A 23,032-nucleotide genomic window follows, 5' to 3' on the forward strand; every position below is an offset into this window, starting at 1 on the left:
GACGTAATGTTTTTATGCTATTAGTGCTTAGTGTATTATTTAGTTGATGTTTTTCTTAGTTCATATCTTAGATCTTATTACTGTTTGTCTTTTACATTTTATTGTTGGATGTAACTGGGAGCCTGCGTACATAATCTTGTTCTACCACATGTACCACATAAGATGCAAATGACAAATAAATCTCTCTGAATCTCTGAATTTATTATGATGCTATTATAGTAATATTGATCATAAAGACAGTGACATATAATTTTTCCTGGTAGGAATGTTATTTTAGATGTCTTTGTTTTTAATGCGAGTAGCAAAAATGTTGTATAACTCACAATACTTGACATCAAACAAAATAAGATGGAGTAATGTTTCATTATATGCTACAACGTATTGTCAGATGGAGTAATGTTTCATTATATGCTACAACGTATTGCCACACATAGCGTGTGTTGCTTCTGACGTGGAGAGCGCTCGCGCACGCTTGATGTTTTTTTTATTTTTTTGCACCCCTCCCTTAACATGCGCCACATGACCTGCGGAGTAGGAAGTGTCGAGCTAGCGGACAGCGACCACATCAGCAGACAGTAAACGCACGACGCGAAATTATCGAAGTCCTTTTCTCGAAGTTTCTCCGCGGAAACGTTCGTCTTTCTCTCGGTGTTCTCTCTCCGCGAAGGCTGAGCTGTAAGTCGGCCGCAGTCATGTACCCGAAGGCGGTGTTTATCGCGGTGGTTCTGGCGCTGATTGGCGCGGCAGTCGCGTCAGACTCAGGTAAGTTTCTGCGACCTCTCGCCGCTCAGCTAGCGGCTAATTGCGTTCCGGTTCCTGGCGGGGTAGACGGACTTTTATCGGCCTGTGTGGCCTCATATGACGTCCGCCCTCTCTTCTTTTAGTTTGATAGTGTCCCATATTTTATGAAATTTAGATAAAATAATTCATCTTGGGGGAACTTTATTGATATTTTTAACCAAAAAGGGACTCTAGCTACCTGCTAACCTGCTAACATCTGTTATATAATTGTGCAACGTTGCCATGAATTGATATAAAGTGAGCACATTATGACAATAAATTTATGTTAATGTGGTTTGAATTACCGGAATAGCTGATTATGTAATAGCATTTCCACTAAATTGTAATTATTTCATGTAATATGTCCTGTTTAGGTTTTAATTCAATTTAAATGTATTTTAATAAATCCTAGAGAGAACAAATGTTTGGTTAGAGCACTCCATAAACAGAATAAAAATTAATGAAAATATAAAAGAAATTAAAACACAGCCAGGATTCAACACTGTAATTCAGGAATAATGGAAACTAAAGAAAATGAGTAAGTTAGTGCTAAATTTATATGTTTTTTTTTAGACATTTTCTAAAATTGTAAAGCTTTGGGTTATTTCATTCATGTATGTTTGAGATGGAAGGTATAGATTTAACTTTAGGTTCTTGGCTGTAATGTTTTCCCCTCTTAATGTGGAAGTCCCTTTTTTATTTACAATAACTGAATCTGATTTATTCTTTTCAGATGGTTGTTCTTCTCTTACCTCCTGTGAGGCGTGTGAAAATGCAACTCTGTGTGACTGGGTCATCTGCTTGACACCAGGTGAGTACCTCTTGAATATGAAGTCAGCAATGTAAGCAGACTTTGAGTGACTTTAATTTTTCGAGACAGCAAAGGTTATTGAACACAAGATTCCTGGGAGCGACGGAAGACGTTATCTTGATCGCTGTAAAGAAGCATTGAACCACATTGAAATCTTGAGGCATCACTGCCCAGTTTTATCGATCTGAACAGGCACATGAAGCAGTGAATTTTGGACAACGAGCCAAAGCTGAATGAAATCATGCAGTTGATTATTTTCTTTGTTTTAGGTTTGAACTTGCTATGCATGCTCGTTAAAATCATTTGTCCAAATGTTGCCTGCTAATACACGTAATTTTAATTACTTTGTAACATTTGCACCTTTTTTACTTCTGATGATGGAACCCATTGTTTATCTTAAGGCACACACCTGTACTGAAATAATTGCAAAGCCACAATTTTTGTCAAAGTTTTTGTCTTTTAAAAGCAGGAATTAAAACCCTGTAAGTAATGAACAATCATAACATAGTTTAAAATGTGCAGTAAATACAGTTGTCTCTCTTTCTATTAGCTGACTGCATAGATTTGACTTTTTTTGGCGACAGAAAGCTTTTAGTGTAGAAATCAAAGCTTTTTATTTTTCTGAACGTGGCAGTGGATCAATTCTGCTTGTGAAAAAGATCCCTTACCTCTGAGCTGTACTATAATTTGAATATGGTAATACCAATTTATTTAAAACACAAGTGCTCTGAATATTAAAAAGAAAAATCTCTGATTTCTGCAGCGTGGAGGAGCAGCTAGAAAACAGGCTGCAGTGGTTTTCTTTAACCTAATTTGGAAGTCTGCTGGTTGTGGTTGGAGGTATGCATTATTCAGTTAGAGGGACTTGCCAAAATAAAACTGCGTGACAGATTGTTTCCAGGATCAACCAACGGCTTTCTGTTCACATCTTTTTTTTTTTCCTCCCATGGTTTTATTTATTTTTTTGGGTTTGGAGAGGAGCTGCTTGTTTTCGTGCTGTTATCACTGTCGTGTCATTTGTGTTTTTGGTGGGGAAAGTGGATTTTAAGTTTATCTTTGGAGTTTAATTGGCTGATTATAAAAGGATTGTGTTTATTAAACCGTTTTGTTGATTAGGAAATTAATATCTTATTAGACTCTTACCAGTATGGCAGGCAGTTTAACATGTATTACAAACCTTTTTGGTAATTGTTACACAAGAGAGGATTCAACACTTGTAACAGCTTGAAACACCTGTACAACAGGAGCTAACATATTTGACAACCCCATCACCGAAAAGCTTTGAATCACTTCAAAAAGGAAAAAAGACTAATTTAGGATGTCTTCCTACTCCCGCCTCCAGCTTTCTGTAACATTAAATGGCTTTTTGATGATACAATACTCTGTGATTTACTGAGTGGCTGAGCAGGACAAGCACTACGTTTATGCGCCTCCTTTCAGTCCTGTAAGACTAGATGGGTAGGTTTCATTGTTTTTCCAGAGGGAGAAGCTTGACCTGCTTTTATTGTAACATTTTGTGCACAGGACATTGTCGGCTCTATACAGGCTCAGGATTTGAACACACACATCAAACGGTCTTAAGCATTAATCTATATTAAAAAAAAACTAAATATAAAGGTCAGAAAGGGTGTTCTTTTACTTGAATCTACATAAAACTTACACAACAGGAAAAGAAACGCAACTCATGTGCCAACTCGTCATGATTGCAGGCTGTAGGAAACAATGTAAAACTTTCACTTGCTCAGTCAGGAATGGATCACCTCTTTGAGAACTGGACTGAAACTGGAAAGGTCAGCTCTGACCATTGAGGTGCTTTTTGTGTAAGCGCACGCAGTGGGAGCCAACGTTGTCGTCAGATTTATGTTTGGTTTAGGGATTTTCTGTAAACAAGTAGTTTTGTGCTTGAGCGCTCCAAAACCATACACGTGTACACCCAAGCTCAACAAACCGTGCTATGACAAAACTTCTTGAGTGTTTTTTTTTATTTTTTTTATATATATATTTTTATGCAAACTTGAGACGGGACAGCAGAGGTGATGTACAGCATAGTGATAATAATGTCACCATCTTGACAAAGGGTGAGAGCGAGTCCAAACTCTCACAGTTGCCTGCGAGATGGCATCCCTGTGACCTAATGGAGGGAGAAAATAGCCTTTATCCATATGGCTCAACCTACTTGGATTACACAAAATGTGTGTATGTTGGGGACAAATAGGTTTTGCCTTTTATTAGCTATGAGCCACATGGAGAAAGATAATGAGTTATTAGCTTTTGAAAGGTTACGCTTGTAAATTTTTCATTTATGAGACAATTTCTCATTTTGTTTCCTGTCCAGTTGCTGCTAAATTGTGTAATGCAGCAGTGATCAGTTTGTGCATTATAAGGAGGTGAAACTGCACAGGCAGATGGTAACTGTGGTGGCCAGTTTGCTTTATGGCATCAATAGACTTCTAATGCGTCACATAAATGAAGCAGCAGCAAAGCGACAGTCCTAATACAATCACGAATCATGAGCTCCACAAACTAATAATTACGGCATAGCAGCTGCTACTTGCTACTAATTTTATACAAGAACCACAAAACATAGACTTGTGAGTTGTGGAAAATGTAACATAAGCCAGTGAGTCATTTTTGACCTTATTTGGCCACAGACAAACGGTGCTTTCAACGATAACCGCAGCCTTGCTTTGTGTTAAAGTTGGCGTATTTGTAATTTATGGGAAGCCATCTGGTGGGAGTCATCAGGTTTGCTCGCTCTGGATTATCAGATGAGAGTCAGCAAGGATGTTGACGAGCATTTTATAGTACAACAGAGTAGGAACTGCTGGCTTTATGGTGTTCCTGTGTTCAGGGTGATGATGTCTTCATATGTTGTTGTAAATACAGTTAAGGGTGAGCTCTTCACACAAGTCAGAAGCACGTACCAGTAATAGTCTTCCTCGCCACCATACTTGCCAGTTTCTGAAGGCTTGTACGAAATGTTTTTCTCTTGTTTGGGTTGTTTAGTCGTAGGACCTGCACAACCATATTCCAAAGAAGACTGGTAAACAAAAGCTAAATGCAGCTATGCGCTATAATTGCGAGCTGTCAGTTTTTAGCTGCCTATTCATAAAGTAAACCATGAGTTTTAAATTGGTTAAAGTTTGAGTTTAAGGCCAGTTTACATTGTAGAAAAACTTATTTAACAGCTGCATTATTAGAACCAATCACTAACGGGTAAAGGGAGTAACGCCAGCCAGTCATCTTGTTCTGCTGGTAAAACCTGCATCCTGTGATGGTTGACACCTACCAAGAGTGTCTTCAGCCTTCTGTGAAATGGAAACTATGCGCCCACAGCAACCCACTCCCAAAACTTGATCATGAATTGCTCAAAGATTACGCTAAATGAATCTGAGATGCTCTGTCTGTGCTCAAACTTGTACAATACCAACAAAAGGAAGCTCCTGCAGGAAGCAAATCATAACGCTAATTCACAAATTGTCTGTTGTTGTCGCTATTGTCCATTGTTTTCTTCATTCTTTGGTGAAATCAGGTCTCTCTTGTAAATGAGTCCTCGAGGCTCAATGGGATTTACCTGTCTAAATAAAGGTTGAATGAATGAACAAAGATCCCCCAATTTGCATAATCTCAAAGATATTGGATGGTTAAAGCTTTTTTTATTTATTCCAAAGCAACTCAGTATTAGTGTGGTCATAATGTTATGGCTTTTAACCTCATTATTTGAACTGTGGTGTGTGATGAGCACCCACTGTGTCTGAAAATGATCCACAGATTGGCTAAAAATAGCATAGTTTATTAACGCATATTTGACTGCTGAAACTTGTTCTTGTGAGGAACGTTTGGTTTAAAAGTGGGTTTTTGCAGCATCATTCTTGATTATGAATCTGGTCCATATCAGATTTGTGTTTGTTTAAAATCTCCTTGTTAAACTTTACCAGCAGCAGTCAGGTTTGCGTAGCACAATAGAGAAAAGACTGCCCTGTCACAAGATGCAGACTGCCACAATGGCCCATTATCTTATCATCATGACGCACCAAGAAAGTGACACAAATGGATAAAATTCCTTCCATTTCTTGCAGATTGTGTTTGTAAATAAAAACAAAAAAGATAACGAGTGTAAAACAAAACCTTTGCCTCCTGACCTAGGTAAATGGCACAGGTGAGACCAGATGGAGGGGCAAAGTCTCCTGTCGTGGTTAATAAGTGACGAGGTGACCGTACACTGTAATATAAAGTGCAGATTGATGTTTTACCTGTGACTCGACAAACTATACACACAAAAACCAGCGGTAAAATATAATATCATTAATTTATTTCAATTTTACGATCATTCTGTTAAAACAGTTTTTAGTGTTGTTTATTAGACATTAACAATTACGTCTTGATCAATAAACCTGTTTAAAATATACAACTTATTGGTTCAGACTTATAGACAGTAATTAAATAAAGCATGAAAATGTTAAATGTTTTTATTTTATAAACTTTTATAGAAGCGTATGTCTGACAGGAGTAGTTTTGGTCTACAATTGATATGCTATAATGCAAAATAATCTCTATTCTGAATGTTAAACTGTTTTAAAATGCGTGTACATTGTTTGATCTTAAATTAGTCCATTGAGCTTGTAAACTTTGATTTTGTTGTAAGTCGAGCTTTCGTACTGAAAAAAATTCACAAGTTCAAGTTCGTTTGTGTAAAAAAAAAAAAAAAAAAGATTTTTTAAATTAATTTGTGACGTTCATCGCTGACTCTGAGGCCAGATGATTGCTTTTGTGAACTTTTGTAACAAATAAAAAGTGACAATTTTCCTATAAAACTTGGAGCTTGCTGTCTACACTGATTCAAAAATTGCGCTCGTCTTGTCGAAGCTCCAAAATTCACGGTTGAAGCCTGTGCCTTTGTGTAAAAAGTTGTTTTTTCTCTGCAAAATTAAGCTGAGAACTTGTTTACTGATTTAAAAAATTTTTTTTTATTGAAAGCTTTGTGTGAAAAATGTTATGCTAAAGAGCTCAAACCACGTCCACCATTTTGAGAACCTAAGAGACACAGCCCATGTCACGTCAAAGGGCCTCCCTCCCACTTTTCTTAGACACGCTGCTTGCTCCCTTACTATAAATCCTTCCGTTCAGTCTTATATTGCCATCTGGTGGTCGAAAAGGTACTGCATACAAAACAAATTAAACATTTCTTCTTAAATTGGACAATAATTACTAATTATTGTCAAATTTCCAACAATATTATTGTTTATTGCAATAATTTCTGAAACAATTAATCGCCCAGCAAAATGTATTATTGTGACAGGCCTAATATTAACAATCAAAAAGTATTTTTGGAAGACCTCCTTAGTGGTGGACCTTGGGCTCATCAGGTTTTCAAACACCCTCAGGTTGGACCAACCAATGTTGATCAGACTTCCATCTGTGTAGTTTAGCCAGCTGGGTTTATTAAAGAGTTAAGTTTAGGATAAAAAATAAAAGTTTTTTTTTTAGGTTAGATGTTCACTTAGATTGTCGTAGTGCTGTCACTTGAGGAGGGTTTAGTGTTTCTAAGGTGGTATTTGTAACTACTGGTTCAAACAATAATTGTATCACATATTTGAGTCGTAACAATACTTTAGCTCTCTGCCCTCAGATTAGACAGTTTGATTTATGATGAGTAATCCTAATCAGTGTGAGTCGGCGTCAACTGCACCCATGGGGTCAATCACAATCCAAGCCAATCCTAATTTATATCTGAAGCACTTCAAAACACCAAAGTGCTCTACAGAGTCAACACACACAAAAAAAGCAAAAATACAATTTAAACATGAGCCAATTTTAAAACTAGCAACAACACAAAAAGGTGTACGACTTTTTTTTTTTTAATGTTGAACTTTGCACATTAGTTGCTTTGTATTTGTGACTGGATGTTACTGGATTCTTTGTTTTTGTTGATTCCCCTCCATACTTGAAAATAATTCCAGTACTTTTTCACCAGTTCATAGTATTTAGAGAGCACTATTCTGTGTGTTTTGGCTAAAATAAATTATTCCAGCTTTTACTTATAGGATATCCAGTTTTAACAGAACTACTCTGGTACAGTGGGGGGGCAGGCAGGATACCATCTAACTGCAGGATGTGGGTCTATGTGAGCAACAGTACTGACCTTCCTGTGGGGGACTTCAGGAAAAAGCTGTTCCCCCTGCTTTTACATCATGTTGCCCAAATATTTGTATCTAATTGGGGTTTGATGAGATCATCAGGTGCAGTTGTGTTCTGGTCTATATGAACATAATGCGTATCAAACGAGTCGTTGCTTTAGAGGATTATCTTTTAGAGATCAATGTTACTTGGCTTCTTTGTAAAATGGTGCTTTTAATGAGATTGCATGTGGTGACTTCCTGTCTATTTTAATATGCATATAAAACAAAAATGTTTTATTCTTACTGTTTTCATCTGTTTCAGCATCATCTCTTTGTCTCAACAAGACGGTTTCTTTGGACAAAAACTGCACCGTTGCTAACTGCTCAAGTGCCGGTAAGTATATGACACCGCAGGCGTAAAATCAAAAGCAGAGTTTAACATACTTCATTAACGTGCTCTTTTAGACCCTGACAGAATCAGCAGACTTAATTTTGTTATAAAAATGTATTTTGCTAAGAGGAGAGTACCAATCCTCTGCTGATTCTTTGTGGGTCGACCTGTTCTCTTATTAAGGTGTAAATGGTTTTGAGCAGTTGTCTTTTCATCTGTCTAAACCTTTTGTTTTTTGGGTGTGGGTTTTTTTTTTTTGGGCTTGCTTCCTTTTGAACATTGTGTTTTGGTGTTGGTTCTTCTGTTCAGCTAATTCAACCCAGACTCCAACTTCTGCTCCTTCAACAACGTCTCATGCCTCCGTTTCCTCCACCACCTCTCACACCAACGCCTCAGGTAACTTGCCTAAAAACCTCAGCCTCATGTAGTCTGCAGTGTCAGGTGTGCTGTGGTTGGTAGTAATCTCTTCAAATTGTAGTACTTTTTCATTTTCAGCATTTCAGAGTTATGTATTGGTAGCAGCCACTTGAAGCATATTTGGAAAAAATTATATGGCCACCACCAATGCAAAAGTCTTTGTTTTGCCTACAGTGAGCTAGACTTTTGTAACATCTTAAATTATCTTGATCAATATTTTAGTCTTTCTGAACAACTAAAAGCTTTCTTTTTCTTTTTTTTTTTTTTTTTACATTGGCTATGCATTTCCTTTTAAGATTTACTTCCAAATCTGGCTTCTTGGAAAAAAAGTATAAAGATACTGGGCATGGTTTGAAATCTTTGCACAGTACTATACTTCCATGTTGTCCACTTTTTAAGAGTCATGCTCAGAACGCCATGTGGAAGTCACATTCTGACCATGTCCACGTATAAAGATCTAATCTCATTTCACTACTTTCCCTTACATTTTTTTCTTTTTTAGTTGCAGGTGTGAAAATACACGTCAAGTCTTATAGATGGGGCACATAATCACTCTATTTTACAACAAAATGTTTTGCACAGATCCTTTGAACATGTTAAAATGTCAAATTCAAACAAGACTGCGGACAAACATTGAGACATTTGGAAACCTTGCGAATTAGAGATGCACGATATTGGATTTTTGACCGATTTTCGATATGCCAATATGTTAAAACTTAATTGGCTGATACCTATATATATATATATATATATATATATATATATATATATAATTTCACCTTTTTATATCGGTGAGTTATTTTAATGGAATGGCCAACATCCGATATTTAACTTTATCGCTAATATCGGCCGATACAATACCTTTCCGATAATATCGTGCATCCCTATTGCGAATGATGTTTGCAAGTCACCAACAGTCACAGCCCAGTGAGATACTGACTTCGCTCTAAGTAATGAGATTTAGTTGTACTCATTGCGGCATGACAGCAGTCCTTCTACTTTAGTTAACAGGCCACTTCTGTGGAGTAAGATGAGAGGTGAGCCTCAGTTGTAACTGTACCAACATTGCTTGGTGCAGTTTTGTGCATTGGCAGCAGTCGAGTGGTTTGCACCAGATGTTCTCCCTCAGAATGCTGCATTACAACACAACCCTGTAATCACGAGAGGAATGACAAACGCTCACGGTCATCTTCCTGACCCAAAGTGCCTTCTTTGGTTTGAAGGACTTTTCATTTTCATTTCACCTTTATATAACCAGGCATAAACACTAAGAACAAATTCTTATTTACAGTGCTGGCCTGGCAAGCACCAACAGGTCCTTGTAGGGTCATGGGAAGGGAAATGGTTCAGTTAGACAAAACTATAAAATATAGTAGTGAATAACAAACAAGGAAATCACAAATTATAATAACAACAGTTCATTGTCAGAGTGAAATGACAACATTGGAAACATTTACAAGTACTGGTATCTAAAAATGGCTTTTTTTAAAACAACTTCAGTCATTTGTCGCTGAGCGCTGTTTAGTCTTTTGGTCATGGCTATAGATCAGAGCTATTCAACTGGTGGCCCACTGGTGAGCACAGTTCGGCCCACCAATGGGTTCATTTTTATATAAAACTAGATTTTAAACTTAATTAATGACTAACTGCAGGATGTCCGGCCCCTGAGCTCTTGGCTTTCAGTAACTGTGGCCCCCTGAGCATTTTAGTTGGAACATCCCTGCTATAGATCCACCTCTCTTTGCAGTCTTAGGTTCATGGCGGGATCACAAAACACACAGGCAAGTGGTCAGAACAGAACTTCTGCCTTTAGTAGCACTGACTCATTAGGGAAATTCAACATTTACAACCAATGCTGCTGGATTTTAACATGGTTAAACACTAAGTTTACACTTAAGAAAAAAAAATGGCCAAAGCCAGAATAAACTCTCAAAAGAAAAGTTAGTGTGAATCATGTGCTTGACACCTTCAGACTCCTCCACAAAGTACCTTATCACGCTGAGGCCCTGCTGGTTTCTTGGTTGTGGGTGAATCTGTATGCTGCTGAGTGTGAAACTAAACTCTAGGCCCAGGAATATTTGATGTACATCTCTAATGTTTATACTGTCAACTCAACAGATGTAACCGTTTAGTTCGTGTTTTCCTTTAATGTGACCCTGTTTCAAATGATTCAACAGTTTCCACAGTCACACCGATTCCCAGCAACACATCCTCCACTTTGAGTAAGTCCAGTTCTGATAGACAGTAAACTATCCTTTTAACCCAAATATACAAAAATATCTGCTATTCTTTTAATGCTTTCTAGTGCCAAATACCACCACAGTCCCGCCTCACAAGAACTCAACGTTTGATGCTGCGAGCTTCATCGGTGGAATAGTGCTGGTCTTGGGCCTACAGGCTGTTATCTTTTTCCTCTACAAATTCTGCAAATCCAAGGACCGCAATTACCACACCCTTTGAAGTGGCTGCACATTAGGATCCACATCGTCCAAGCTTTCCTCTACAACTACACCCTTGTAGAGAAAACGACCCCGCTCATGATGGTAGACTCAGGCAGTGTTTCCAGGCAGGTTTCTCCCGACTTCTTTCATTTTGTGCCACAGTGTTTTAGACCTGCTATTCCTGTGTAAAATTTATTGACTTCCAATTTTACAGATTTCCTCTGGTAGGCATTTAGGTCTTGAGCGTATGGATTACGTAATTTGTTAGCAACCCCCACCTCCGTCATGCCCTCAGTCTGCAACAAGCATTTTCCAGCGAATCGAGTGGGCTTGTTATTTACAGCCCCTCTGCTCATACCTTCAGTTAATTGCGCCACGTGACGGCAAGAGAATTACTCACATATACAGAGTTGATTTCCTGTTGACTCTTTACATTTTTACATTCACATACAAAATCCTGATGGGAAACACTGTTTGAGCTATTCTTAAATGTGACAACTGATGGTTCAAAACTGCTTTTAGTCTGTTTAATCTGTTTTCTCTCCTCCACACAACTGTTTTGTGTATAACTGATCAAAGGTGATGGAAAAGAAGGAGCAGGGTTACTTACAAGGGAATAAAAGCAACATTTAATCATCTGATGCCAGATTGAAATAAGTCCCATTTGTTGAGTGTCTCCTCTGTCGTTGAGGAGAGCTATGGGTTTTCCTGAAACATTAAAAACGCCAACCTTCAAGTATAGCTGCCCGATGCAATAAATCACGTGTCGAGTTCATTTCAGAACCACAAATCTCTCAGCTGTTATTCCCGATCGTTAAATCGTCTGGGTTGCCAATGTGGAGCTGGCCCCTTCCCTTCTGAGTAACTCGAGCCAGTTATTGTAGGATATTTAAAAAACGAGTGATTGGTTAATTGTGTGGAATAGAGGATGAAGTGACTTAAAACAAAATGGCATGCACCTTTCTTGATGTGGACAGTAAAGTGCCTTTAATGTCCGGTATGAGTGTCGGCGAGTAAAAGAAAGATTTCTAAACCTCCTAGGCTTCAGCTCCAAGTCTTTATTTTTATTTTTTTGGTTAGAGAACCAGTATTGCGGTGCCAATACTGCAGACAGCTGTACTGTTCCCAGCTGGAGTTGAGAACCTTTTATCGTTGAAGCGTACAGTTGGTCGTTACCGTTCAGTCTGCAGGTACAAAAACTCAGATGAATCGATCATCCCACTGGCAACTGCAGAATAAATTATTTAAATGCCATCTCTGGTTCTTGCAGCGTCTCATACCATCACTGACTTTTCTCCCACGTTACTGCTCATGTTTTAGTTCGGCTGTTTAAAACCGTTGCATTAGACGGTAATTTGGCAAAAAGTTTTGTCGGTGCGGGAAACTTTTTTTTCTTTTTGGTTAAGAAATGGCAAAAATATTGGGCTTAATTAAAGTAAATCTAAGTATTTGAGAGTGTTTAGTTGGAAAATGTTGAACTGTTTTGAGTGTTGGTGTCATCAAACGATGCACCTCTAATCTGCTTTGTGCCGTAAACGAAGTGCGTAAATCCAAAACGGTGGCTGTGTTCAAGCTCGTGTTCAGTCGTTTGATTAGCTCGCTGCTAACTGGTTTTGTTTTTTCATCTTGTATATAGCCATTTTTCTAGTTGAGTTCATTTTCAGATTTCTGCTGAAGAAAAAGTGAAATGTAAAGCAGAGCGTTTTGTTTGTAGCGCCGCCATGTCAGATGTTTTATCCCCCCCCTTCTGTTATTGCATGCTGAATGCTTGGAAAATGTAATTGTTTTTCCTCACTCTCATTGCATATGCTCTTAAGGATTTAAATATACACTCAAACCACTTGTTATTTGTGATTAGCCCTTATGCTAATTGAAAGAATGCCTTTAAGCAGTGTGCGTTAGGCCAAAGTCCTCAGTTTTGGCATGGAATATGAGCGTTGCACTGACGAGCTTTGTTTTGTAACTTTATCTTTTGTAAGTGTTTTTCATGGTTCAGCTCAAAAAAAAGAAAAAAAAAAGCCTGTATAAATAGTCTTTAATATTAATAGATTACAACAAAGATTTAAGAGTTTATTGAATGCAAATTATGCTTTTTGCTCGCCTGATTTTTGGGATTGCATGCTTTATGCTGCTTAGTTTTACACGCCTTCTAACTTGCAGCCCAAAGACACAAGTGTGGCGATTTGGCTGCAGACTTTAGCTGCGTCCTTTCTGCATGTGGAGTCCCTTTCACACAAAATAGGAGAAATATTTCACATGTTCATAGCTGAGCGCTCTGCTCGCACAATTATGGCTGCATTCTTTACGAACACAGCATCACGTGTCACTACGTCAACGGTATTCAAGGATTTCTGACGTCCGTCCGTGTTGCATCTCATAATTACTCTGTGCACCTCTTGATAAGTGCCTTATTCAGTTAGTATCCACATACACTCGTGTTGTACAAAAGAGATGCCATACTTACTAAATATCAGTGAAACTCAGCACTTTTAGGCCCCTGTGAAGTGGTTGTGTTGTATTCCGCTTAAACGTGTGCTTTGTCACGCTCGGCCTTAACTTTTTGATCTAAACCACAGAGCTGCTGTAAGTGAGAAGCTGCTCGGGCGATAACCGGGGTCAGTTTTGTTTGAAACGAAATGGGGTTTTATCAATGCATCAAGCTCGGATGCACCATTTAAGACGAGTCAAATGAACGGCAGATGATGGTTGTGGTCTGAGGAGCTTCTCCCCAGCTCTTTGGAATGACTCACTGGAAATGTAACCGCAGACCTCTAGTGTTCTCTTTAACGACACCTAATGACTTGAACTCCTGTTTGTTGTAATTAGCGCCTTTTTTTTTTTTTTTGCATTTTGATGGCTTATTTTCTGTTCTGTTGGATATTTAAATTTGAAAGTCAGATGCTTGGCCATATCAGTTTTCACCCATTCAGACACAAGTACAGGCTGCGTCCTTTGCCTTGTGATTTTATAGCGAAGCGCTCACTGCAGTGCTGTAACTTTACCCATTTAGTACCCATTAGTCTTGTTGGTACGACTTTTGGCTTTTCTCTCAACCTTCTTCGACAGACAGCCATATGTAGACACTTGACAGTGCCACAATGCCTCCTGAAATGTATTTTGTTTGCTTTTTTTTGTTCTCGTTTTTCTGCCTCTCAAGCCTTTTTAAAAATGTTGGCCTCGTTTTCTGGTTTTGCCTTTTTGTTTTACGTTAAACCAATAAAAGTTTGAATATTGTTAAACGAGTCCCAGCGTTTACTCTTTGATGCCGGCTTCAACTTTCTTGGAGCTTAATGATTTACATAAGAGGGAAATGGATGCACTGTGGGGGTTTGTTGTCATGGTTACAGCTGCCCCGACCAAAAGAAAAGGTGGAGTATCAGGTTCGAGTGATTCTTTGTATTCGCTGAAACTAAAAGTCAACACGTTTAGGTGAAGAGAAAGTGAAGCAAGACAGCAGTACAAACAAGCCAGGTTTTTTTTTTTTTTTAAATATTACTCAGAAAATATCCATGTAGATAAATTTTATTATCTTAACATTTTTTAATTGTTAAAATTACAATGTTTAGATCAGTTTACACCTTGATTTTAATGTCCAATGTACCTGATTTCTGCCTCTGTAGATGCAATGTTCGCAAGCTTTATTTATTCTTATCCATAACTTTCACATTTTTGTTTTAATATTTTGATTTTTAATGCAATCCCAACCTGAAATCCCTAAAAACTAGAGATTGGAAGGAAATATTGCTTTATGTACACAAATTTAAAACAACCAACCGTTTTGGATAAAAAAAAATAAAAAATAACCAGACACTAGATTTACATTAGGGCAGCACGGTGGCGCAACTGGTAGAGCTGCTGCCTCTCAGCGAGCAGGTCCCTGGTTCAAACCCCGGTCCATGTGCCTTCTGGGTGGAGTTTGCATGTTCTCTCCGTGCATGCGTGGGTTTTCTCCGGGTACTCCGGTTTCCTCCCACAGACCAAAAACATGCATGTGGCTGACTGGTAACCCTAACCCTAGGTGTGAGTGAGAGAGTGAATGGTTGTTTGTCTCGTTTGTCTCTATGTGTCCCTGTGATGGACTTGCGACCTGTCCAGGGTGTACCTCGCCCCTCGCCCAGTGATTGCTGGACATGGGCACCAGTGACCCCCGTGACCCAAAATGGAATAAACGGGTAAAGATAATGGATGGATGGATAGATTTACATTAATATCCCACTTTTGCTCCACAAAGGTACAGTCCTTAATAGCCCCAATATGTTTAGTGTAGTAAAAGCAATTTTAGTTTCAATGTTTAGTTTTATTGTATCATTTTTGTCCCCAAAAACACTACCTTGGACAAAAGTTAAAAAATATAATTTTTGGAAAAATAATGGAAAAACACAAAAACCTAAAAAAATAAATAAAGTACTGTACAAAGTCTGACATTAAAAAAATATTTATTTAAACTTTGCACATAAAGAGTACATTTTCTGCAGCCATTTGTAAAGGTTTACAAAAAACAAAAAGGGACTCTTCTCAGGGTCACAGTTCTGCATAAGTAGCAAAACCTTATCTTCAGTGGAAGTGCGTGTTCATTCTCCAAAAACAATTTCAGGACCAAACTGTTATTGTTTCTCTTGTTCATGGACAATAAGAATAAACTGCAACAATAAACTTTTAATGCTGTTAGTTAAAACTCGACCTAATACGCCAGGTTTGTTCATTCTCAGCATTTCACCAAAAAATGAATTGGATGCTAACTTTTAGCAGACATGCTGGCAATACATTTAGTTAACGATTAAGAAAACGAGAGGAAAAAATGTTTAGTCTTGTAAAAATAGTGCACCATTAAAACACTCATTTGCTCCTGTTGTACAAATGCTGAACGCGTTCAGAGCAAAATGCCTCCGGTTCTTGTTTTCCTATGAGCACACCCCTGTCGTTAAGGCAAAGACAGATGTGCAGCAGTCACAAGGTTTCAAAGTTGCAGGGTCAGGAGAGCGCACACATGCATCCTCTATATGAGGACACGGAGCGATCCTTAGCTGCCTTGGCTAACCTGATTGTTGTGTCCAGCCTTGCTCTAATCTAATCTTTGGAAGCACAGAGAAACAATGCATTTTGATTCAGTCTTTCTTGGAAACACCAGCTCAGTCTATTTAACCTCTAATTCATGCCAAGAATACCAGGAGCAAAAAGAAATGTTAACTTCACAATGATCCTAATGCAGAAACTAACAATAACGGATTCTTTCCTTCTACATATCCAGATATTTAGACCATCTTGGACTCTTGGGGCACGTCGTGAGAGGATGCATTTGTAGTAAAGCAAGCGCTTGAGATCAGGAGACCTGATGAAATATTGACAGAGGCTTGACAATGAGAAGACAAATTAAGGAATGTTGTGAGGTAAACTGACATGATTGTTCAGACCATAAATGGTGACTCAACTTGAACAGAAGTAGAACTTGGGAACACACAAAAAAAGTCATCTGACCAGAAAACAAAGATATGTGACGGCTTTAAAAGAAACGGGTATATTAAAAAGTGAAAGGATGAACTGCTTTTCTATACAAGCCTATTTGTACAGAAGAAACTACTCAGCTGCTTTAACAACATTCACAAAGCAATTCTCACGTGCCAGACTTTGCAAACTATCAAAAAAAAAATCTAAAAAAAAAAAAGGCGTAGAAATGACAATTGTACATTTATAAACAAATAAACATTTTTATTTAAAAACGATTTAAAATACATTATATGAAAAAAAATCCCAACTTAATTTAAGACGAGACCTTAAGCCACAGTTTTCTCATCATTTTCAAAATGGTTTTCAGTTAAAGTTCATTTAAAAATCCTGAATGTGCAAATATATCCCAAACCCTTCATAGATTTTAAAACGAAGTCCTGTGTAAAGCACTTTATTACACGTATGGTTTAGTACTAAAATGTCTCCCAAGCTGGTTGAAGATGGAGGAAAACGGGCTGAGGAGGACCGAGAAAAATTGTCATCAAATGCAAAGCAACAAAATGTCTTCTGGAAAACCTCATGTTTCCCAGGAGAGGTCGTCCTGTTTTAGGCTGTTTCTAAACTTTTGGGTCTCTCTGAGGAGCTGCAGGTTGTTTTGAGTCCCCGTACCTTTCTTTCCTTTTTTCTTAGTCTTAACGGGCGAGGGAACAGGTGGCTTGATCCCACTCAGCTTTGAGGTTGTGTGTTCCTCATCATGTGACATACTCTGGGTCAGTTTATGGACCTGCAGAAGACAGAACACATTAAAACCTAGAAACAGAACTAGAGATGGTGCTCACTTTAACAGATGTTTATTCAGGTTAAAACCACTTGACCACAAAAATGTATTTTTTCCTGACCTGAATGGTTTGGCTACAAAAGAATACAATTATCAGGTGAGTACACTTTTATTTATATCTGGAATGTATGAAAATGCATATATTAAACAATGGCACATAGAGTCTACTCTGTTTGCAGCAGAGTTTGAGTTTTTCTAGAGCCCGACCAATCAGGGCCGATAATTTAGGCTGATATAGACGTTGGGAGATATAATTTTAACCCCTAAAATTATGTGAATAAGCTGTAATTGTACAATGTATCCAGCAGAGGGCGCATGAAGACTACTTTCAAATCATTGCCATTCACTTAAGTTTCACTTCCATGTTCAGCACAGACAAAGCAGCAACTGTGTAGCTTATTTTGCTGAATAGAGCCTGGTAAGTTTATTTTAACTGATCTGTAAAACAAATCAACAATAATAAATTATCTTCAATCCTCCAACCTGCTCGTCATCAGCTACGTGCTTCTCAAGTTAGCAAACTAACCCAACAAAGTTAAGTCAGGTCCTCTGGATGGTTTTTGTGTTGAAACGTTTCGTCTTTCATCAAAAAGACTTCCATCAGTCTGAGGAGCCACAACAAACTCAGTCCCATAAGTAGCACACTCACATAATGGACCAACCAGTTTGATGGTGATAAGATGGTTTCTGATGGAAGATGGTTAGCATGCTAACATTTAGATAACCTAGCATAAACTATTGCCTTGTAAAACTTTAGCCAGAACAACAACTCTAATGTAGCAGTAAATATATTCCGTGTTAGTAATGTTATCTTTGTCATCCTCAATGAAATGCATCATTTGTCTGCAATCTCACCTTCTTTATAAAGAAAAATATACGCTGCTGCAGTCAATACTAATTAGACCTTGACCATACGTGACTGTTTAAACAATGAAAAGGGTGTTGCTTTGTTTAATTTATATTTATGTAACACACTTGATAACTTTATGGTAAATAGTGGAGGATAGAAAATGTGAACGCAAGTTAGGAAGACTGTTTTTATGACCATTTGTAAACCTAGTGTGTGATTACATATAGCATGGATCTGATTTGCTCAGCTTCATGGTTGCTAACAGCTGTGCTAAATAAACAAGCCCTGCACCACTTGGTGTTTACTTACATTTTTGCGGGTAGACAAGGCAAAAAATATTCAGCCAATGTATCAGTTATACCCAATATCTGTAATGGCGATAGTCAAAATTTCCATATCGGTCGGGCTCTAGTTTTTACAAGAAGAAGCATACAGGCAGACAAAACCTTTAGCTGAGCTAAATGTATGCACACACAAAACTGCTGCAGTTATTAAACCAATTTATTCTCAACATAATAGTCTGCCAGAATAAAACCATCCTTAGATTGAGCAAAATTACTAAACAGCTAAAAAATAAAAAATAAATAACTTGGGTGTGCTTATAGAACATGCATCCATCTGTATTTCTTGAGTTAGACTTTTTTAAAGTTATTTTGCTGCACTAAATAAAATTTCAAATACCGTCTGCTGGTGTTTGCGTAGCTTAGTGATCTGAGCTTCCTTCTCCTCCATCCTGGTGACCAGCCTTTCCAAGTCTTTCTGCAGGTCCTTCTTCTGCTCTTCCTGCTGGGTTGCTTCTATCTGATGGTTCAACTCCTGATGCTCACTGAGAAACACTTTCATTTACAAATACTGACAGATGTGGGAAGACAGTATATGATAAAACAAAGAAAAAGGTAAGAGTCACTCACAAGCTCATGTGTCCGAGCTCATCCTGCAGAGCCAAGAGCAGGTCGGACAACAAGCTCAGTGACTGATCAGCAGATGGACTGACAGGCTTCTGGAAAGCAGTGGACGATGTAGAAAAGTCCTTGTGGAGGCTTTTCTTGGCTCCACATCCAGACCTGTGCAGGGCACCCACTCTCTCACACAGCTGGGGCTGGTGGTGCTTCATCATGTGGAGGATGCTTTGAATGTTTGCATGAACGGAATGGCTTGGACTCGTCGACTAAGACATGGAAGGAGAAAAGAAATTGGTCAAAATTATTCAAAAAGAGGGGGAAAAGGTGAAACAAAAGAAATGACTTACTGTTCCCGCAACAAAGGGCATTCTTGTGTGCCTCGGGCTGTCTGAAGCCAGCTCATTCTGTTTCAGTGATTTCTTTAAAATAATATACCTGTCATTTATAAATCGCACACAATCTAAAAAACATTAGTAAACAAACATTAAAAACAAGAAATGTACCCCAACGGTCCTTTTAGTTTTCTTCTTTGGCTTTGTTTCTTCAGTAGATGACACAACCAATCGAAAGTTGGTATCCACCTCCCTCTGCAGCTGAGTAGAAGAACAGTTCAGCACAGTTAAAATCACTGAGAAATACTTCTTGATCCTTTTCTTTCAAGCTGCAATCTTAATCTTTGAACTGTGGCTACTTTTTCCACACACCGACAGCCAGCATTAACAATGACAAACTTGAGGTAAAAAACAAACAAACATGATGCATGAAAAAAAAAAAAAAGTCAATGTACACATATAGCTTATCAAATATCCCATTTCCACCCCTTCAGTTGATCAGCCATATGCAACATTTTTAGATAGTGATTTTAAAATCCTCTTGTCAATATAAACATACTATTCTAATGCTTATAATGTTACATGACTTTTTTTTTTTTTTTTTTTACAAAAACATGGAAAATAATAAATAAAGATACATTTGTTGTTGTGAGCAGCTATAAATTAACTCGGTGTGAACTGACCTCATCTGCCTTTTCCTGAACAAGTTTACGCTCATGCTCTTCTTTAAGCAGCTTCTGCTCCAAAATGGAAAGCTTCATCTGAAAGCATCCAACACAATGAATAAACTTATAGTTCAGTTTGTTGTTTCCTTTTTCAGGTGTCGCTACATCGAGCAAACTCACGTGAAAGATTTTGCAATTGTTTTACACTGGATACCCTTCCTGATGCAACCTGGGCTCAAATCCACAGCATCTTATGAACCACAGCACTGACCACTGATCCACAGCAGCGTTCTTATAATTCAGTTTGTAATGAGTTAATGATGTAGGTACTGGGTATGAATGTATAGAAAATTGTATAGTATAGTATAACTATATGTACTGTGTAGAATTGTTTGCAATTTGTGAGTTTGCGTCAGGCTCCAAGTTCAGAAATATTTAAATATATTTCCATTGCAAATATAAGGAGAAGTAAAAAAAATAAACAAAAAAAACTCAACCAAGTGGAGAAAAAAATGTGAATCTGTTTTCAGTTTCATGAGCAATGTCCATGTACTCAGTTATGTACAGTATACAAATTAAATGTAAGCCAGACTAAAAAATAAATATAAAGCAATAACATTTGTCACTTGGTGTGCAAAAGCTGCTCAAGATTCTCTCTGATCAGTCAGTGTCATCACTAATTTGGCTCACTTATTAATTCAGTTGGAGTATTACCGAAAAGATCCGTTTAATTCACGTGGTACAGCAGACAGAAAAAGAACTACAGAGCTTTATCACACCAGACCGCATCTTGGCATGGAAACTTGAAAAATGTGTTACCTCTGCAAGAGTTTGGGTTCGGCTCAGTTTAAAATATTCAGACTCTAGCTTCTCCAGCTTCTCGCTCTGAATTTGGTTATTTGAGATGCTCTTTTGTTGGCTGTGCAATGAAACCTAGAAAGAAGTACAAAGAAAATTAGAGCTTATTATAATAGCAGACTGTTTACTAGTGCAAAATTGATGATGATGATGATGACAATGATTTTATTTTTATATTTTAACATGAATTTAAAAAGGTACCCTAGAGTTAGATATACAAAAATGTTAATATTTCTTATACTGGATTAGATTATTGAATTTATTTTGAAGATTTGAAGTTCTACCTCCTTTTCCATCAGAACATTTCTCTCCTTCTTGACGTTTTCCACCATTTTCCTCATGTAGTCCAGCTGCTTCTCCAGAACTTTACAGCGAGCCTCTGCTGATTGCAGTTTCATGTCCACCTCTGTCAAAAGCACAACAAACAACTGAAAACATGCACACATGATAATGTGTGTGTTTACAACATCATAGGTCGTATTGCAAGGTCCCACAGAAGTGCAGTATTCTCTTTACACTCACCTTTCCTGGCTGAATCATCGGTTCCAAGAAAGCTGGCTGACAGTGATGATGCATCCTGCTGGTGCTTTTGAGCTTCATGGGAGAACTGAAGGTAATTCTTCTCTGCTTGTTTTCTTTCCAGCTCAAGCCTTTTAATTTTCTCCTGGAGAGTCTTCAGTGCATCTACAACAGCTGAGAAAGAGAGTTAGCAAAAAGTAAACAAACATAACAAATATAGGTGTAGAAAAAGAAAAAAAAAAGAAGTTGCACTGCACCTTTGCTATCAATATTATGTGCAGTCGGAGACCGAAGGCTGGCAGTTCGATCCATGTTGGAAGATGGTTGTGCAGGAAACTCCAGCTGTCTCGATACTGATAATATCCTGTCTGGAGGCTGGTAGTAGCTCCCAATGTAACTGTTTTTGGATGGCGAATCTAAAATCTACATGTAAAAAGACAATCCGTTAGAAACAGAGAAAAGACTGCAGCCATTGCCTATAGTTTTTTTTTGTTTGTATTTTATTTTATTTTTACATTGTGCAGTACATAAAACGTGTTCCAGATTCAAGGATCCTATTTGAAAATTCAACATTTTCTCTTATTTCTGCAACTTTTATTTTGTTATTTTATATTTTATTTTGTTGTTTGTACAGAGATGCAATCTTACTGCTAATTGAATTAATAAAGTCTCCAGATGGGAAGCAAAACGTCTTCAGCTTCAGAATAGAAGTCCTGTTGTTTTGAGTTTTTATTTATTTTATTTTTTTGAAGAAATAAATGCAGGAGCCTTGTTAAATGAAAACATTTAGCCAAATTCACGCGCAGTTTGTTTTTTCTTTGCGAAATGTTTATTTAAGTTAGGGTCTTGTTATGTGTTTCTGCGTTATGAACAAAAATAAACATTATGTCCGGAGTTATGTCCACTTATCTAACAAGAAATCGAAATTTCATGTTTTTACGCGTTTGCTTATCCACCATTTAGTGCTTGAACTACAAAACTTTCACCCTGCACTGCGTTGGTGAGCTACTTAAAATGACTTAAAACAACCAAGCAAACTCAAATAAAAACAAGCTCGTTTTTGTTAAACATTTGTTTGCTGACGGTTATTTAACAAACGGACACGTGACAAAACCCAACGGTCAATTAGCAAATGTTACCTGCTCGTTTTGTGTTTCCATTCTGTCCCAACAGTAAGGAAAATATTTTCAAAGTTTACAATTCGTGTTTTTTAGTAAAAAAAAATGACTCCCAGCTATAGTTAGCCGAAGTTAGCAAACATTTATCAAGAAGTCCGCAGTTTTAAATTTCCCTCCATTTCTCAGTTCCCCTCACTTTGGTTCCGCCTCTGCTCATTTTTTTTCTTTCAGACTGTTCTAGACCTGTCAGTGCACAAGAGATCTTGAAAAAAATTGAAAGGATAAAATTAAAATGTTTACATAAAAAAACATGTTGATAACAGATTGCATCAAACAGTTATTTGTATGCTAAGTTGGGCCTTTTCAAAATAATATTTACAACAATAACCTTCTCTGCTCTGTTTACTTTAGTTTATTGTCACTCTCTTGTCAGTTAAAAGCTGCTGGTTAAGTGAAGTCACTGAAACAAGTTTTTCTAATTGCTGCTTTGGGGAGAAAATATGTGTTTGATTATAAACACCAAGAAACAATGGGACAAAAAAGTAT

The 23,032-nt window shown here is 37.7% G+C and overlaps 2 protein-coding genes across 4 annotated transcripts; one reads left to right on the forward strand and one right to left on the reverse strand.

Annotated features, from left to right (window-relative positions):
* Positions 1-534: 534 nt before the first annotated feature.
* cd164 (CD164 molecule, sialomucin) lies at positions 535-11,600 on the forward strand. 3 transcript variants are annotated; one of them, XM_037685500.1, is made up of 6 exons: positions 535-762; positions 1,514-1,591; positions 8,033-8,104; positions 8,411-8,497; positions 10,696-10,740; positions 10,824-11,600. In XM_037685500.1, exons 1-6 carry the CDS (start codon positions 693-695, stop codon positions 10,976-10,978), a joined length of 507 nt encoding a protein of 168 aa, XP_037541428.1. In that variant the 5' UTR covers positions 535-692; the 3' UTR covers positions 10,979-11,600. The 3 variants fall into 3 exon arrangements, with proteins under 3 accessions (XP_037541428.1, XP_037541429.1, XP_037541431.1); XM_037685501.1 differs by lacking the exon at positions 10,696-10,740; XM_037685503.1 differs by lacking the exon at positions 8,411-8,497.
* A 5,381-nt stretch (positions 11,601-16,981) lies between these two features.
* On the reverse strand, positions 16,982-22,617 carry cep57l1 (centrosomal protein 57, like 1). The gene is made up of 11 exons (XM_037685504.1): positions 22,508-22,617; positions 21,626-21,791; positions 21,372-21,542; positions 21,134-21,255; positions 20,811-20,924; positions 20,010-20,087; positions 19,498-19,587; positions 19,342-19,413; positions 19,004-19,260; positions 18,774-18,918; positions 16,982-17,188 (listed from the first exon to the last, which is right to left on the reverse strand). Exons 1-11 carry the CDS (start codon positions 22,526-22,528, stop codon positions 16,982-16,984), a joined length of 1,443 nt encoding a protein of 480 aa, XP_037541432.1. The 5' UTR covers positions 22,529-22,617.
* Between the last annotated feature and the right edge of the window lie 415 nt (positions 22,618-23,032).

This window comes from Nematolebias whitei, chromosome 12 (genome assembly GCF_014905685.2).
Source record: "Nematolebias whitei isolate Nwh7 chromosome 12, NemWhi1, whole genome shotgun sequence".
Lineage (NCBI taxonomy): Eukaryota > Metazoa > Chordata > Actinopteri > Cyprinodontiformes > Rivulidae > Nematolebias > Nematolebias whitei.

What these genes read in the sequence shown, in the direction of transcription:
- cep57l1 (XM_037685504.1), bottom strand. Translation starts at nt 22,528, where the DNA reads ATGGAAACACAAAACGAGCAG. An exon ending in ATGTTCTGATGGAAAAGGAG is followed by an intron (nt 20,925 to 21,133) that starts GTAGAACTTCAA and finishes ACTTCTTTCTAG; the next exon opens with GTTTCATTGCACAGCCAACA. An exon ending in TTCAGGAAAAGGCAGATGAG is followed by an intron (nt 19,588 to 20,009) that starts GTCAGTTCACAC and finishes TCTTCTACTCAG; the next exon opens with CTGCAGAGGGAGGTGGATAC.
- cd164 (XM_037685500.1), top strand. Translation starts at nt 693, where the DNA reads ATGTACCCGAAGGCGGTGTTTATCGCGGTGGTTCTGGCGCTGATTGGC. An exon ending in GGCAGTCGCGTCAGACTCAG is followed by an intron (nt 763 to 1,513) that starts GTAAGTTTCTGC and finishes TATTCTTTTCAG; the next exon opens with ATGGTTGTTCTTCTCTTACC. An exon ending in CAACACATCCTCCACTTTGA is followed by an intron (nt 10,741 to 10,823) that starts GTAAGTCCAGTT and finishes AATGCTTTCTAG; the next exon opens with TGCCAAATACCACCACAGTC.